Below are 17,355 nucleotides of genomic sequence, written 5' to 3'. Positions count from 1 at the left end.
GTGGGGAGCCTAGGACCCAGGTGTAAAGCTTCCACTTTGTTAAATTGACATAGCATCACATTATCCTCTAAATACGTATCTCTTTACCTACAGATTAGTAAAGTCCTTAGACCACATCAGAGAAATCTTTTTGTGTAGTGGACAGTGACTAATATACAAATTCACAACTGGTCAAAGTACAGAGATTATCAGTGGAGCACTCAACCACAAGTGGGACACCTATGTCACGTGCCTCCCCGGTGTTCAAAGACCATCAGGGAAGAGGGAGTTGATAGAGATCGTGGAGGACCAGTGCAAAACAGTGTCTTCTGCACATGATGGGGAGCGGATTCCTGAGTCCACAATAGCTGTGGTTACTTTACAAGCCCTGCACAAGATCTAGTCAGTACATGGTCTAATATATGGCTCAAGAATGTCCACCCTTAGCTAATAAGCTATGGGCATTTGAAGTCTCCTGGGAAAGGAGAGCCGATTTTCCATAAGAGTGTGGCTGTGATAGGTGTCCGTGCTCCAGTGGGTAGCCCCACACCTGGGGGGTATGTGAAACACATACATTGAAGTTGATGGGATATTTGAAGAAATAGAAAATACAAAAAGTTCTGAAGAGCAGAAAAATAGGGTGAATTTTGGAATAATTAAGGGGAGGGTGGGGAGTTGAATATGATCAAAAATGTGAAATCCTCAAAGAATTAATACAATGTTAAATAAAACAAAAACAGAGTGAAACAAACAATGGGTTTTCTAAATGTACCTTTGTGGCAAGCAGGAATCTACCATGGGGGTTGGCGATTTAGCTCAGTGGTAGAGCGCTTGCCTAGCAAGCACAAGGCCCTGGGTTCGGTCCTCAGCTCCGGAAAAAAAAAAGGAATCTATCATGGACTCATCTTCAGCTTCAGGGTTGATGTCTCTGCTGCCTCCAGATATATTTCTCTGTCTCCTACCACATCTCTGTCCCTCTGTTATTCTTTTACCTTAAGCTTTGGAAATAAGGGTGGATCCAAGATTAAAGTTCCTATTCTCTAATATCCCCCCTTTCGCCTACATAATTCATTATAGAGTCACAACTAATTTAATAAATCAACCAATTCTTCCAACAATGTTTTGAATTTTAATATCGCAATCCGTCATGGTTTTCAGAAGCGTGACACACAAATTTAAAATGGCAAATGGAAATTTACAGTAACAGCTAACATGCCTAAAAATGGAATCCTTTCATATTTCTGACTGATGTTTTCATGTAAATTCTCCATCTTTTGGACCATTTGACCAATTTGATTTCACAACTATAAATAACCCCTGATTTTTGCATGCTGACATTAATATTTTCTAGATATTTTTATTACGTTTGTCATATTGTCTTAATAATAAAATATTTAGCAAATACTTAAAAAGAAAAATTTACTCTAAGTAAACCTAACACCTGTACATGGGGTATGTTCTTCTAGCTGGGCTGCCTTTTCTAGCCTCAGTGGGAAAAGAAGTGCTTCACCTCACAGAGACTTGATGTGCCAGGGTGAAGGGATACCCAGGGGGCAATCCCACCAACTCAGGAGAGAACAGGAGGGGTTGGGAGGAGGGATTTTGGGAGCAGGTAATTTGGAGGGGGCAGTGAGTGAGATGTACAGTATTTAATAAATTCTGTAATAAAGTTATTTAAAATAAATGAAATAGTAATAATCACTTTAGAGATTTATTCACTTTATGCTATCTGTGAATCGTGGGTGATAAAAGTGATTTTTTTTCATTTTCAGTAATAAAATTTAGAAAATATTCCTGTTAAATGATCCTGAACAAAAACAGTCTCCAATAACTATAATCCATTGTGACCTGCAAAGGTCTATATTTGGAATTTCAGTAGTTATTTCTTTTTGTTATTTTTATTTATTAAAATCTTTTCCCCACAGGACATAACTTGCTCACAGTTTCTTCTCCCTATACTCTGCTCAGTCCCTTCCTCCCTTCCTTCTGCCCCCTCCAGATCCACTCCTTTTCTCTGTTTCATTAGAAAAGAACAGGCTTCTCAGAGATAATAGCCCAACATGGCAAAGTAAAATATAATAAGATTAAAAACAAAACCATCACATTGAGGCTGCACAGGCAACCCAATTGAAGGAAAAGAGCCCTCAAGAGTAGGGACAAGAATCAGGATCCATTTGTTTATACGGTCAGAAGTTCCATAAAAACACTACATGGAAAGCTATAGCATATTCCCAGAAGACCTGGACAGACCCGTGTAGGCCTGAGCTTGTTGCTTTAGTCTCTGAACTTTTGCGAGCCTTGAACGATTCATGCAGAGGGCCTTGTTCTCCTGGTGTCCTTCATCCCTTTAGTTCTTATGCTCTTTCTGCCTCCTCCTCCATAGTATTTATCTCCCGAGCTCTGTGGGGAGGGATTTGATTTAGACATTCCATTCAGAGCTGTGTGTTCCAAGGTCTCTCTTTCTCTCTCTGCATAATGTCTCTCTGTGGGTCACTGTATTTGTATCTGTTGCAGGAGGAAGCTTTTCTATGATGGGTAAATAAGACATGATCAGAAGTATAGCAGTATTCAGAGTCATTTCATTGTTATTTTTTCTTTTTTTTTCTTTTTTCTTTTTTTTTTTTTTGGTTCTTTTTTTCGGAGCTGGGGACCGAACCCAGGGCCTTGCGCTTCCTAGGTAAGCGCTCTACCACTGAGCTAAATCCCCAGCCCCTATTTTTTCTTTTTTAAAGACAACTATTACTTGGTTTTACCCTAGGTCTCTGGGATATCTAGTCTCTAGTTCTTGGTCATCCAAATAGGTATGGCTTCCATCTTGAGGTGTAGGACTTAAAGCAAATCAGACGATGGTTGTCTATTCCCACAAGTTCTGTGTCACCATTTACCTAGAGTATCTTGTAGGAAGGATACTTTGTAGGTGAAAGGTTTTGTGGGTAGTATGATTTTTACGTTGTCCATTGCATATCCTGCAGAAGACCATCCCTCACCGAAGACACTAGAACGGAGGGTGAAAGCTCCATGCAGGCTCCAGCTCGATTTCTCCATGTTCAATGAATTCTGTTGAGTGTTGTCTTCAGGAATGGGGTTCTGCCTTACATTTGCACAGAGTAATCCATTGTCTTAGCAACTTCCTGGTTTGTGTTGGAATATCCATGGCCAAAATCTCAATTGTGTGCAACCCAGTCCTATTAACTGGGAGATTCCTTTAATGACAAGAAATGGTCAGGCAGGACTCTCAACTCCATTCTTAGGAGACCTTACTAGGGTTGTCTTCATATATTTGTAGGATTTTGCATAGCACTGTTTCACACAATTCCTCAAATGCATCTCAATTCTAGCTGTCTCTTCTGCATTCCCTTCCACAGTCCTATGTCCCCTCACTGTCCCCACCTGATCCTCCTATTGGCATACCACCCTGCCACCCATCCACCATGAAATTCATTATATTTCTCCTCCCAGAGAGATCCATGTGTCTCCTTTAGTCCTTTCATCTAATTCTAACATCTTTGGGTCTACTGATTGTAACTTAGTTATCACTTACTTATTGGCTAATACCTATGCATAAGTGAATGCATTCTACATTTATCTCTCTTAGTTCTCGCTAAGGATGGTTTTTTTTCTAATCCCATCCATTTGCCTACAAATTTCACTATGTCATAATTTTAAAAGCTGAATAATACTCATTTGAGTAAATGTATCACTTTTTTTTTACCCATTCCTTTGTTGAGGGACATCAAGGTTGTTTCCCATTTCTGGCTATTGTGAATAAAACAGCAATGAACACAGTTTTGATCAAGTGTCCTTGTGGTAAGATAAAACCTCTAATGGGTATATGTCCAAGGGTGGTATAGCTGGATCTTGAAGTAAATTAATTCCCAACTTTCTGAGGAACTTTCACATGCGATATTGATTTCCATAGTGACTATACAAGTTTGCACTCCCACCAGCAATGAAGGAATGTGGCCCTTTTTCTACATCCTCACTAGAATGAGCTGTCACTTGTACTATTGATCTTAGTCATTCTGACAGACGTAAGATGAAATCTCAAAGTAGTTGAGACTTGTGTTTCCCTTATGACTAAGCTACACATTTTAAACTTTTCTTTAAGTGTTTCTCAGCCATCTGAGCTTCTGCTATTGAGAATTCTCTGTCAAGATCTGTACCCCGTTTTAAATTGGGTTATTTGTGGGGGTTTGTTTTTGTTTTGTTTTAAATGTAATTTCTTACATTCTTTACACATTCTTGATATTAGTGTTCTATCAGACGTGGAGTACTAATTTTTTTTCATATTCTGTAAACTTCTGCTTTGTCCAAATGATGGTGATCTTTGTCTTACACAAACTTTTCAGTTTCATGAATACCATTTTTTTTATCTTAGCGCCCACACTATCAGTGTTATGATTAGGAAGTCTTCTTATGTGTCAATGAGTTCAAGGCTGCTCCATGTTTTTTCTTCTATCGGGTTCAGTGTCTCTGGTTTTATGTTAAGGACAAGTTTTCTGCAGAGTGGTAATTTTGGATCTATTTCACTTCTTCTATATGTTCACAAGCATTTTGATCACTACCATTTGTTGAAGGAGCTGTCTTTAGTTCAGTGTGTATTTATGACTTCTTTAGCAAAACTAGGTGTCCATAGAGGTGTGGATTTATCTGAGTTTTCAATTCTATTGATCAGTGTTTCTATTTTTAAACCATGTAATTTTAATTCCTGCAGTTTTGTGTTATAACTTAGCAGGAATGGTGGGACCTCCAGTGATTCTTCTTTTGTTCAGGATTATTTTAGCTGTCCTTGGATTTTTTTCTCATTTGAATTTAAGAATTGTCCTTTCAAGGTCTGTAAGAATTGTGTTGGAATTTTGATAGAGATTGCATTGAATGTGTAGACTGCCTTTGTTAGAATAGCCAGTTTAAGTTTTCCTGCCAATTTATGAGTGTGGGAGACCGTCTACCTTCTAATATCTTCTCCAAATTCTTTGTTCAAAGACTTGAATTTCTTGTCATACAGGTCATTGAGCTTGCTTCATTTTGGTTCAAGTTAGACCAAAATATCTTATATTATTTGTGGCTATTATGAATAGTTTTATTTCCCTGACTATGGAAAGTTGGAAAAGATCATTGTGGATTTTGAGGTGATAATGTCAGAAAGGAAAGGGAGACTGCAGATGGTTTTCTGTTACAGAGCTCTCATGTAGGGACTGGATCTGGGGGTGGGGGAGGTGTGGGTCTTCAGCTCTTCAGCCTACTTGTTGACCTCTCTGGGGTGGCTCTTGAGTTAGCAGGGGTATCTGCTAGAGTTGGGGACGAGAACAAAGCAATATGTCAGGGGAGGGAAAGAGGTTAGAAGGGGAAGGTCTGTGATCCACAGAAGACAGGAGCATGAGGGCAGAGAAAGCTAGCACAGATCTTCTGCTGCAGAGCTGTAAATAGGATGCTGGAGGATTAGATCTGAGGGAACAGAGAGAGAGAAGACAGGCTGTGGAGGCAGTCTTCTTAGACTCTAGTGAGTATGGGCTATGGCTTAGTAGGGATTATCTTATCTGCTGGAGGCTGGGTCAGAGCAATGAGTAGGGATGGAAGGGAGGGTCAAATGGAGAAGATCCATTGAGTCCATAGAAGATGAAAGTGTGGGGACAGGGAAGACTGTAAGTCTTCTCGTGCAGAGCTGGGGATGAGAATGTGGGACTGGATTTGGAGGAGAAAGTAATGAAGGTCTTTGGTGGACCTATCTGTTTTCCTGGACCTTCTCAGCTGGTGTTTTTTCCATGAATGTCTACTGATGTTGGGGGTTCACGTGAGTTGTGAGATGGAAGGTTGGAGAACAAGATCTCTGAGTTTAGTTGGAAACTGCATTAAAGAGGAAAGGGAGAGCACAGTAGGTTTTCTGCTACAGAGCTGGGGATGACCTAGGAGGATCGGATGTGATGGCGATAGGAGAGCTAAAGAACTCGTGAAAATGCCTTGAGGATTTTAAACATTAGCCTTATTTGAGCATTTCAACAAGCAAAACGGTTTTGCCGGTGTTGAAATATGCCATGGCTACTGATACAAGCAGTGTTTATAGGCGTCACAAGAGAAAGGTTTGTTTTGTATTTCCCTGGGAGGAATTTTTCCACTCTGCTCTTGAGGTATCTGGAAGTTCATTCCTAGCCAAAAACATCCATCTCAATTATTTGAATTGGCTCCCTGCAGATAGTCCTTAATATTGAATATCATTCACTTACGAAATACTTGCCACAGACATCTGCCAGTGCTCAACCTGGCAGCAAAGCTGTGTGAAGACCAGTTCAAGTTGTCTCCAGACATTCAGAAAGGTTGTACTTATCCAGGCCTCACAGCCAACTGACATGTCACTGGGAAATCAGATCAGCTGTTACATTAAGCAGGAATATTAAAGGACCATGTTCACCAGGTTTTTCTTTCAATTACTCATTAAGTTCTATGATTTATTGGTCCTCCATTTCTTATGGTGATGTTGTTGATCCCTGATGCTATTCTTTGTGCAAACACAAAATAACAAGGAAGTTCTTAGGACTCTTGGGATCTACCACTTTTACATAGTAGCAGGATCATTGAAGGTGGTTATATTTTTAAGTTATGAAAGAAGGCTCTCTGAGTTGAATTCTGTGTATGAATGGATAAACATTAGTATTGAGGTCACCCATGCAAGATATGTGAAGCCTCTACCTGATAGGTCTGTGTATGAGTGAGTCCCTCTGATCTGGATGGGAGTGCTGGTTTCTACTAACTGAGCCATTTCTCAAAACTGAGTCTGTGCCGTATCTCTTCATAATTGGCACCTTTTGACTCTCAGCTTTTACCCAGTACTCTAATGAAGAACTACTTGAACTACTTGAACTACTCAGAAAGAGCAATGGTTTTCCACTGTGTCTCATCCTACTATGTAACAGAGCTGATAGTTCCTATGGGACTACACTTGGGTCGCATTTTAGGAAGCATTATTAATGAGTAATAAACCAGAAATTGCTTTATATGGACTAGCTGAATTACTATTTCCTCATCTGTGTACCAGAACCACACCCATGTTTGTTGCGATAATACTTATTTGTTTCCTTTTCTCCATTTTAGATAACAAATATTTAAAATTTGTTTTGTGTGACAATAGGTTTTATCATGACATTTTTATACATGTGTGTAGGACTTTGCTCCCATTCACACTCCTTCCCCCATACCTGCCTTTGTTGCTCTTTGCAGATAAAGTTGGGTTTGAAGGACAGGTCTCATTATGAATGAAGCCCATTATGATATCAAATCTGTGAACCTCTCAGTACTAGGATTATGTGTTTGAGGTAATTATTTTAAACCACATGTCACCCAAGACTATCTGTGAACAATCATGATTGTAAAGCTATTTATTTCATAGTCTTCTAAATACATGCTTATTTTACAAATTTAAGCAAGATATCTCATATTTACTTCTGTATGACCAGCATCTGAAATAAAATCATTCATCTGGATAACACTGAATAAATACCTAACAAACATTGTATAATATGAAAGTCAATTTTCTATTGCTGGCTGATGGCTTGGTTTCAAAAGAATTACTCAGAATTTAGTTGTATGCATTTAAAACTATGTTTATAATGATACAGACGAGGTCACAGCAATAAAATATGATCTCAGGAACCAAGAGCTAGAGTTTTAGTTTGCTAAATTTTTGCCTTTCAAGTTCTTTGAATATAACTAAACATTCACGGGTCTCAGTGATTGGTTAAGTGTCTGCAAGATTCAGTCTAATCCTAAGAAGCTAAGCTATGAAGTAACTTCTTTGTCTTTTGGGTAACAAAATAATGTTTATTGTTCAGAAAGGTTTTGGAATGAAATAAAGTTTCCAATTTTCCTTTAACTTCTCATATACACTCTAGCCCTAGATAATTGGTGCCAACACAGAGTCATATAGTATGAATACATTCTAGCATTCTATAGCCCAATAGGGTGGCCAAAGGATACAGTAATTTATACTTTAAAAGAACTAGAAGAGTTCAAGACAAAGAAATGACCAATGTTTAACGGCACTATAAAATATTTGATGAAAATATATGAATATTCATAATTCCACAATTGACTTTTGGCATGTATATGTGGATCTTGGAGAAATTCTTCTACAGGATTAATTCTCTGATGTACTGTAAGCAGACTTTTGTTGATCCAGAAATATGTAAAGTGGATGATGTATGTCTAAGCCAATCAGCTGACTTGTATATTCACAACAACACATGCAATCCAGGGAGATGCCATGGACGGGAAAGATGAAGGAGGAGAGGGTTAAATTTTAAAAAGATGAATGGAACATGGAAATAATGAAGAACTATCTGTAAAATCTAAGTCTTATATAGGAAGGCAAATATACACACTGATGCCCATGTGTTGGAAGCCAGAGCTGATCTCTTACAGGCACAGAGGGGAAGAGTAGTCACAAAAAGCTAAGGAGAGCAAGGAGCAAAGATTGGAGGAGACAGAATAAGTAGCACCAACATATAATCTCATGGAATGAATATATTCTAGTATTCACAGCATAGCACATGGCCAAAGTATGCAGTTGTTTTTTTAAATGAACTAGAAAAGAGGAGTTTGATGGTTTTCAAGCCAAAGAAATGATAAATGTTTTCGATAGAAATGATAATTACACTAATTTGATCATCTTATATTGTATACATGTATTTGGTTTACATGTATACACACACACACACACACACACACACGCATGCACGCACGCATGCACACATATGGAGACAGATGAAGCCTGAGTGTGCTAGCTTTCTTCTGTAATCTTAGCACTTTGGAAGTTGAGGCAGGAAAATTGTGAGTTTCAGGTCAATCTTGAGCTACATAGCAAACACTGTCTCAAAACATAATTGAACAATATAAATCTTCTATTTTACAACACACAAGGAAGTTGTACATGCATATGAAAATGTGCTCTACCAGACTCTCAAGCATATTTTTAAAGTATTCTATTCAAGGCAGAATGATATGAATCCAGTTGGAGACACCCAAAGGAACACAATATTTGTATAGATATAAGTGTATCTGTCTACACCCACATGAAAGTTTAGTTTATGTTAAATAAAGCTATATAAATCAGCAGAAAAAAAAGACTTACTGTTGAATACATGTTTTGAAAATTGATTATAAGCATATGATAAAGTGAAATTCTGATTTTATTCACTACCCACAGCAATTTCTAGATATATAGGCAATCAAACTTGTCTTCACAATTTTAAGAAAACACAGGCAAGTTCATATATCATCAGGAGAAAAAAAGATTTAGTTTCTAAGAGAGGACAAAATATCAAGGCAAAAAAAAATTGCTAAATTTGACCATGTGAAGTGGAACTATTTACTTTAACCTGAAACCAGTAAGATGAAACACAAAATCCCGGCTAACTGAATATAGTCAGTGTGTTTAAACTCACAGCTATTATTACACACTTATATACATACATAATACCTAAATATGTAAACATAAACAGATATAAACAGAAAATATTATAGAAGCTTGTTTGCCAATGCTAAGAAGTATCTAAAGTGAATTTACTGTAACTATTAATCAGAGAAATGAAAAACAGAATAATGTGATTCCATGAGATACCCACTATGCAGGTGGGAATTATGATTATGAAGTCTGTACGATTAGAAACCTGTAACACAACCAGAATGAACTACATGAAGCCAGTTAGAAGGGGTTAGAGTTACGATATATCAAAATGAATAAATATCAGGCATTTGTTGTTGGGAAATGTCAGAGAATTATGTAAAATGTATTTATAGTTTGCATTGTACTTGAAAAGTTTCAAAAGAGTATATGGCTGTACTTTATACTATGAACCTGTGAATTAAAAATAATGAAACCATAAAAAGATAAAAACAGGAAAATGCCTCATTTTTGGTTTGGGTAAGAAATTTAGAAATGGATTCTGGGATATACAAGATTCTTTAGGTTTATAATCATTTATTTATATAAATATTCATAACTGAATGCAGAACGTTATTAGTATTTAGCAAAAATAGTAAATTTTCTCTGTCTTTAGCCACTGTAGTTCTCTTTGACGTTAAACACAGTTAACAGTTGGCTGGCAGGATGGTTCAGGTAGGAAAGGTGATAATCTCTGGAGCCCACTTTGTGGAAAGAGACGACTGACTCCCAGAAGTAGTCCCCCAACTTCTACATCAGGCCGTGTCAGTGCATGCTCACACTCAAACCTTAAACGTAAAAATAAAAAAGAATTCACCATCCAAATGGTGAATTTTCTTAAGAGAAAAGCTTATTGTGTTTCTTTCAGATATTAATGTAGCATGGATGTTTTAAAATATATTTGTATTTCTAAATATATTCATATAAATATATAAATACAGGCATTGCAGATAATATTAAACTGAGAGATGTCATAGCTATATTCATTTGTGAGAATATACCTCACATATAGAATGACATTCTAACTTAAGGCATAATATATAAATTAATTTTCATTAATTGAGTCATATTCAAATCATTTCATATGATTGAAAGACATTTATTGTAAACTTCAGTGACTTACTACAAGAGATTCCTGAAACGAAATAGCAAGACTGTGCCAACAGAGAAGTTCTTTGAGTAGAATAAATCCTCAAATATTTTTTGAAGTTTTACTTTCAATCCTTAGCTGCTATGAATCTCTTACGTTTTGCCTTCTGTGGTGCAGAGTAAGAAAAGGCACTTAAACTTTCCGATTCTTTCCCACATCCCTACAAAATCCATACCCTTACCACTGCCATGGAACACTGCTCCGACCCAGGCAAGGTCTCTCACCCTTTAATGTGATTATCCTATTCTGAAATAGGTCCTTGAGCCTGGACTTTCAAAGTTACACAGTTGAATTTCTGCCTGAACACTTGTGCTCATGACTGTTTGTGCTGACTGGTTTTTTTGTCAACTTGACCCAAGCTAGAGTCATTCTGGAAGATAGAAAATACTCCCACCAGTTGACCTGTGGGAAAGCCTGTGGTTCATTTTCCTGATTGATGATTGATATATGAAGCTGAAACAATTGTGGGTAGTGCCCCCATCGGCCTGGTGGTCCTGGGTGTTATAAGAAACAAGCTATGCAAATCATGGGGGACAAATTAGTAAGTAGCATGCCCCCGTGCTCTCTGCAACAGTTTCTGTCCCGAGTCCCTGCCCTGACTTCCCTGAATGATGATGGACTAGGAGATAGAAAAATGAAGTAAACATTTTCCTCCACAAGTTTCCTTTTGAGTATGGTGTTTTATAACAACAATAGAAACCCTAGGATGGCAGCCAAGAAAATAGTTCTTAAAGTGAGGTTCCGTTAGTTGATGTGTTTAATTTCACCTTATTGGACTTGTTCTAGGTGAGGCAACTTTCAGTTTTCCTAGTGCTTCACTTTTTACGGCAACGCGTTTCTTTAGAGATTTAATTTCTCATGATTATCAGTGAGGGCTCACTCAGGGAACAGAAACATTAGGAACGTGATTGGCGGAAAGAAATTATTACTTGGGTATAAACTTTTTAATTAAGGAACTGAAATCGCGAGAGAGGACTTACGATCTTGAAAGTAACACTCAAGAAAACAGTTGCTGCCCCTGGCTAATTAAATAAGGAAAGGGTTAATTTTGGTAAAGTCGAGACATTTAGAAGATGGCCAGACATGGAGACAAAGCTTAGGCCCCAGAGGAGTGAGGGGTAAGGCTAGCAATCTGGAGGAATACCTGACAGAGCTATTCTGAAGTTTAAAAAAAAAAAAAACTCATAGGAAAACAATTCTCATAGGAAAAGAAATATTGATGCTTCTGTAGTAAAAAGGCGTTCTTTTAGTGACGTTCCAGGATCCCCAGGCGGGTGTGACTGAGCAAGTACCTTCCCCTTCCTCAAGGCTCCTGTCCTCTTTCCATCTCCCTCCACCTGCAGCTCCTGAGAGGAACGAACCGGGCAAGGGGAGGTGAGTTTGGTGGAGGTCCCCTAACACCAAAGTATATAAGGGCAGAACTGGAGCTCTGAATCCCAAAGGTTAGAAACTGTCATGTTCACATGTTAACATACAACAGTAGGAGAATCATCCGTCAATAATCCTCAGGAAAATTTCCAGCATCTTAATCTATCAGCATCAGGGACTTCCTCTGGGAGTCAATACATTGATACTCATTTCTTCGGCACTGTTAGATAAAATGTCTTCACTAAGCCACTTTATAAGATATACTATTTTCCCACACCCGCTTATCCCGGCCCGCAGCAGCTCTCTGCTCCCAGACCCCGTGAGAGAGAGAAACCCAACCGCCTGGTCAGGTGGGCACTCCTGAGGCTGCAGAGCGGAAGAGACCACCAACACTGCTCACCCCTGCCCACATCCCTGGCCCAAGAGGAAACTGTATAAGGCCTCTGGGCTCCCGTGGGGGAGGGCCCAGGAGCGGCAGGACCCCTGCCTGAGACACCGCCGGAACCTGAAGGAAACAGACCAGATAAACAGTTCTCTGCACCCAAATCCCGTGGGAGGGAGAGCTAAACCTTCAGAGAGGCAGACAAGCCTGGGAAACCAGAAGAGACTGCTCTCTGCACACACATCTCGGACGCCAGAGGAAAAAGCCAAAGACCATCTGGAACCCTGGTGCACTGAAGCTCCCGGAAGGGGCGGCACAGGTCTTCCTGGTTGCTGCCGCTGCAGAGAGCCCGTGGGCAGCACCCCACGAGCGAACTTGAGCCTCGGGACCACAGGTAAGACCAAATTTTCTGCTGCAAGAAAGCTGCCTGGTGAACTCAAGACACAGGCCCACAGGAAGAGCTGAAGACCTGTAGAGAGGAAAAACTACACGCCCAAAAGCAGAACACTCTGTCCCCATAACTGACTGAAAGAGAGGAAAACAGGTCTACAGCACTCCTGACACACAGGCTTATAGGACAGTCTAGCCACTGTCAGAAATAGCAGAACAAAGTAACACTAGAGATAATCTGATGGTGAGAGGCAAGCGCAGGAACCCAAGCAACAGAAACCAAGACTACATGGCACCATCGGAGCCCAATTCTCCCTCCAAAACAAACATGGAATATCCAAACACACCAGAAAAGCAAGATCTAGTTTCAAAATCATTTTTGATCATGATGCTGGAGGACTTCAAGAAAGACGTGAAGAACTCCCTTAGAGAACAAGTAGAAGCCTACAGAGAGGAATCGCAAAAATGCCTGAAAGAATTCCAGGAAAACATAAATAAACAAGTAGAAGCCCATAGAGAGGAGACACAAAATTCCCTGAAAGAATTCCAGGAAAACATAAATAAACAAGTAGAAGCCCATAGAGAGGAGACACAAAAATCCCTGAAAGAATTCCAGGAAAACACAATCAAACAGTTGAAGGAATTAAAAATGGAAATAGAAGCAATCAAGAAAGAACACATGGAAACAACCGTGGATATAGAAAACCAAAAGAAGAGACAAGGAGCTGTAGATACAAGCTTCACCAACAGAATACAAGAGATGGAAGAGAGAATCTCAGGAGAAGATTCCATAGAAATCATTGACTCAACTGTCAAAGATAATGTAAAGCGGAAAAAGCTACTGGTCCAAAACATACAGGAAATCCAGGACTCAATGAGAAGATCAAACCTAAGGATAATAGGTATAGAAGAGAGTGAAGACTCCCAGCTCAAAGGACCAGTAAATATCTTCAACAAAATCATAGAAGAAAACTTCCCTAACCTAAAAAAAGAGATACCCATAGACATACAAGAAGCCTACAGAACTCCAAATAGATTGGACCAGAAAAGAAACACCTCCCGTCACATAATTGTCAAAACACCAAACGTACAAAATAAAGAAAGAATATTAAAAACAGTAAGGGAAAAAGGTCAAATAACATATAAAGGCAGACCTATCAGAATCACACCAGACTTCTCGCCAGAAACTATGAAGGCCAGAAGATCCTGGACTGATGTCTTACAGACCCTAAGAGAACACAAATGCCAGCCCAGGTTACTGTATCCAGAAAAACTCTCAATTAACATTGATGGAGAAACCAAGATATTCCATGACAAAACGAAATTTACACAATATCTTTCTACAAATCCAGCACTACAAACGATAATAAATGGTAAAGCCCAACATAAGGAGGCAAGCTATACCCTAAAAGAAGCAAGAAACGAATCGTCTTGGCAACAAAACAAAGAGAATGAAAGCACACAAACATAACCTCACTTCCAAATATGAATATAACGGGAAGCAATAATCACTATTCCTTAATATCTCTCAATATCAATGGCCTCAACTCCCCAATAAAAAGACATAGATTAACAAACTGGATACGCAACGAGGACCCTGCTTTCTGCTGCCTACAGGAAACACACCTCAGAGACAAAGACAGACACTACCTCAGAGTGAAAGGCTGGAAAACAACTTTCCAAGCAAATGGTCAGAAGAAGCAAGCTGGAGTAGCCATTCTAATATCAAATAAAATCAATTTCCAACTAAAAGTCATCAAAAAAGATAAGGAAGGACACTTCATATTCATCAAAGGAAAAATCCACCAAGATGAACTCTCAATCCTAAATATCTATGCCCCAAATACAAGGGCACCTACATATGTAAAAGAAACCTTACTAAAGCTCAAAACACACATTGCACCTCACACAATAATAGTGGGAGATTTCAACACCCCACTCTCATCAATGGACAGATCATGGAAACAGAAATTAAACAGAGATGTAGACAGACTAAGAGAAGTCATGAGCCAAATGGACTTAACGGATATTTATAGAACATTCTATCCTAAAGCAAAAGGATATACCTTCTTCTCAGCTCCTCATGGTACTTTCTCCAAAATTGACCATATAATTGGTCAAAAAACGGGCCTCAACAGGTACAGAAAGATAGAAATAATCCCATGCGTGCTATCGGACCACCACGGCCTAAAACTGGTCTTCAATAACAATAAGGGAAGAATGCCCACATATACGTGGAAATTGAACAATGCTCTACTCAATGATAACCTGGTCAAGGAAGAAATAAAGAAAGAAATTAAAGACTTTTTAGAATTTAATGAAAATGAAGGTACAACATACCCAAACTTATGGGACACAATGAAAGCTGTGCTAAGAGGAAAACTCATAGCGCTGAGTGCCTGCAGAAAGAAACAGGAAAGAGCATATGTCAGCAGCTTGACAGCACACCTAAAAGCTCTAGAACAAAAAGAAGCAAATACACCCAGGAGGAGTAGAAGGCAGGAAATAATCAAACTCAGAGCTGAAATCAACCAAGTAGAAACAAAAAGGACCATAGAAAGAATCAACAGAACCAAAAGTTGGTTCTTTGAGAAAATCAACAAGATAGATAAACCCTTAGCCAGACTAACGAGAGGACACAGAGAGTGCGTCCAAATTAACAAAATCAGAAATGAAAAGGGAGACATAACTACAGATTCAGAGGAAATTCAAAAAATCATCAGATCTTACTATAAAAACCTATATTCAACAAAACTTGAAAATCTTCAGGAAATGGACAATTTCCTAGACAGATACCAGGTATCGAGGTTTAATCAGGAACAGATAAACCAGTTAAACAACCCCATAACTCCTAAGGAAATAGAAGCAGTCATTAAAGTTCTCCCAACCAAAAAGAGCCCAGGTCCAGACGGGTTTAGTGCAGAATTCTATCAAACCTTCATAGAAGACCTCATACCAATATTATCCAAACTATTCCACAAAATTGAAACAGATGGAGCCCTACCGAATTCCTTCTACGAAGCCACAATTACTCTTATACCTAAACCACACAAAGACCCAACAAAGAAAGAGAACTTCAGACCAATTTCCCTTATGAATATCGACGCAAAAATACTCAATAAAATTCTGGCAAACCGAATTCAAGAGCACATCAAAACAGTCATCCACCATGATCAAGTAGGCTTCATCCCAGGCATGCAGGGATGGTTTAATATACGGAAAACCATCAACGTGATCCATCATATAAACAAACTGAAAGAACAGAACCACATGATCATTTCATTAGATGCTGAGAAAGCATTTGACAAAATTCAACACCCCTTCATGATAAAAGTCCTGGAAAGAATAGGAATTCAAGGCCCATACCTAAACATAGTAAAAGCCATATACAGCAAACCAGTTGCTAACATTAAACTAAATGGAGAGAAACTTGAAGCAGTCCCACTAAAATCAGGGACTAGACAAGGCTGCCCACTCTCTCCCTACTTATTCAATATAGTTCTTGAAGTTCTAGCCAGAGCAATCAGACAACAAAAGGAGATCAAGGGGATACAGATCGGAAAAGAAGAGGTCAAAATATCACTATTTGCAGACGACATGATAGTATATTTAAGTGATCCCAAAAGTTCCACCAGAGAACTACTAAAGCTGATAAACAACTTCAGCAAAGTGGCTGGGTATAAAATTAACTCAAATAAATCAGTAGCCTTCCTCTACACAAAAGAGAAACAAGCCGAGAAAGAAATTAGGGAAACGACACCCTTCATAATAGACCCAAATAATATAAAGTAGCTCGGTGTGACTTTAACGAAGCAAGTAAAAGATCTGTACAGTAAGAACTTCAAGACACTGAGGAAAGAAATTGAAGAAGACCTCAGAAGATGGAAAGATTTCCCATGCTCATGGATTGGCAGGATTAATATAGTAAAAATGGCCATTTTACCAAAAGCAATCTACAGATTCAATGCAATCCCCATCAAAATACCAATCCAATTCTTCAAAGAGTTAGACAGAACAATTTGCAAATTCATCTGGAATAACAAAAAACCCAGGATAGCTAAAGCTATCCTCAACAATAAAAGGACTTCAGGGGGAATCACTATCCCTGAACTCAAGCAGTATTACAGAGCAATAGTGATAAAAACTGCATGGTATTGGTACAGAGACAGACAGATAGACCAATGGAATAGAATTGAAGACCCAGAAATGAACCCACACACCTATGGTCACTTGATTTTTGACAAAGGAGCCAAAACCATCCAATGGAAAAAAGATAGCATTTTCAGCAAATGGTGCTGGTTCAACTGGAGGGCAACATGTAGAAGAATGCAGATCGATCCATGCTTATCACCCTGTACAAAGCTTAAGTCCAAGTGGATCAAGGACCTCCACATCAAACCAGACACACTCAAACTAATAGCAGAAAAACTAGGGAAGCATCTGGAACACATGGGCACTGGAAAAAATTTCCTGAACAAAACATCAATGGCTTATGCTCTAAGATCAAGAATCAACAAATGGGATCTCATAAAACTGTAAAGCTTCTGTAAGGCAAAGGACACTGTGGTTAGGACAAAACGGCAACCAACAGATTGGGAAAAGATCTTTACCAATCCTACAACAGATAGAGGCCTTATATCCAAAATATACAAA

General features: G+C 38.8%; 1 protein-coding gene across 5 annotated transcripts in view; it reads left to right on the top strand.

Annotated features, from left to right (window-relative positions):
- Window positions 1–17,355, top strand: part of Gabrb1 (gamma-aminobutyric acid type A receptor subunit beta1) — a 483,582-nt gene that overhangs the window by 101,529 nt on the left and 364,698 nt on the right. For 3 of the 5 annotated variants that reach the window (XM_063272873.1, XM_063272871.1, XM_063272874.1), the window contains one exon: window positions 1–17,355. This exon is cut by the window's left edge. The exons of 1 other annotated variant lie outside the window; for it this stretch is intronic. In XM_063272873.1, coding sequence (XP_063128943.1) covers window positions 14,188–16,494 — 2,307 coding nt within the window. In that variant the 5' untranslated portion in view covers window positions 1–14,187 and the 3' untranslated portion in view covers window positions 16,495–17,355. One more of the 5 variants, XM_063272872.1, reaches the window with a different exon arrangement.

The sequence above is a fragment of the Rattus norvegicus genome, chromosome 14, assembly GCF_036323735.1.
Source record: "Rattus norvegicus strain BN/NHsdMcwi chromosome 14, GRCr8, whole genome shotgun sequence".
Lineage (NCBI taxonomy): Eukaryota > Metazoa > Chordata > Mammalia > Rodentia > Muridae > Rattus > Rattus norvegicus.
Note: the sequence above shows the minus strand (reverse complement) of the source record. Positions and strands in the feature narration are given on the sequence as shown.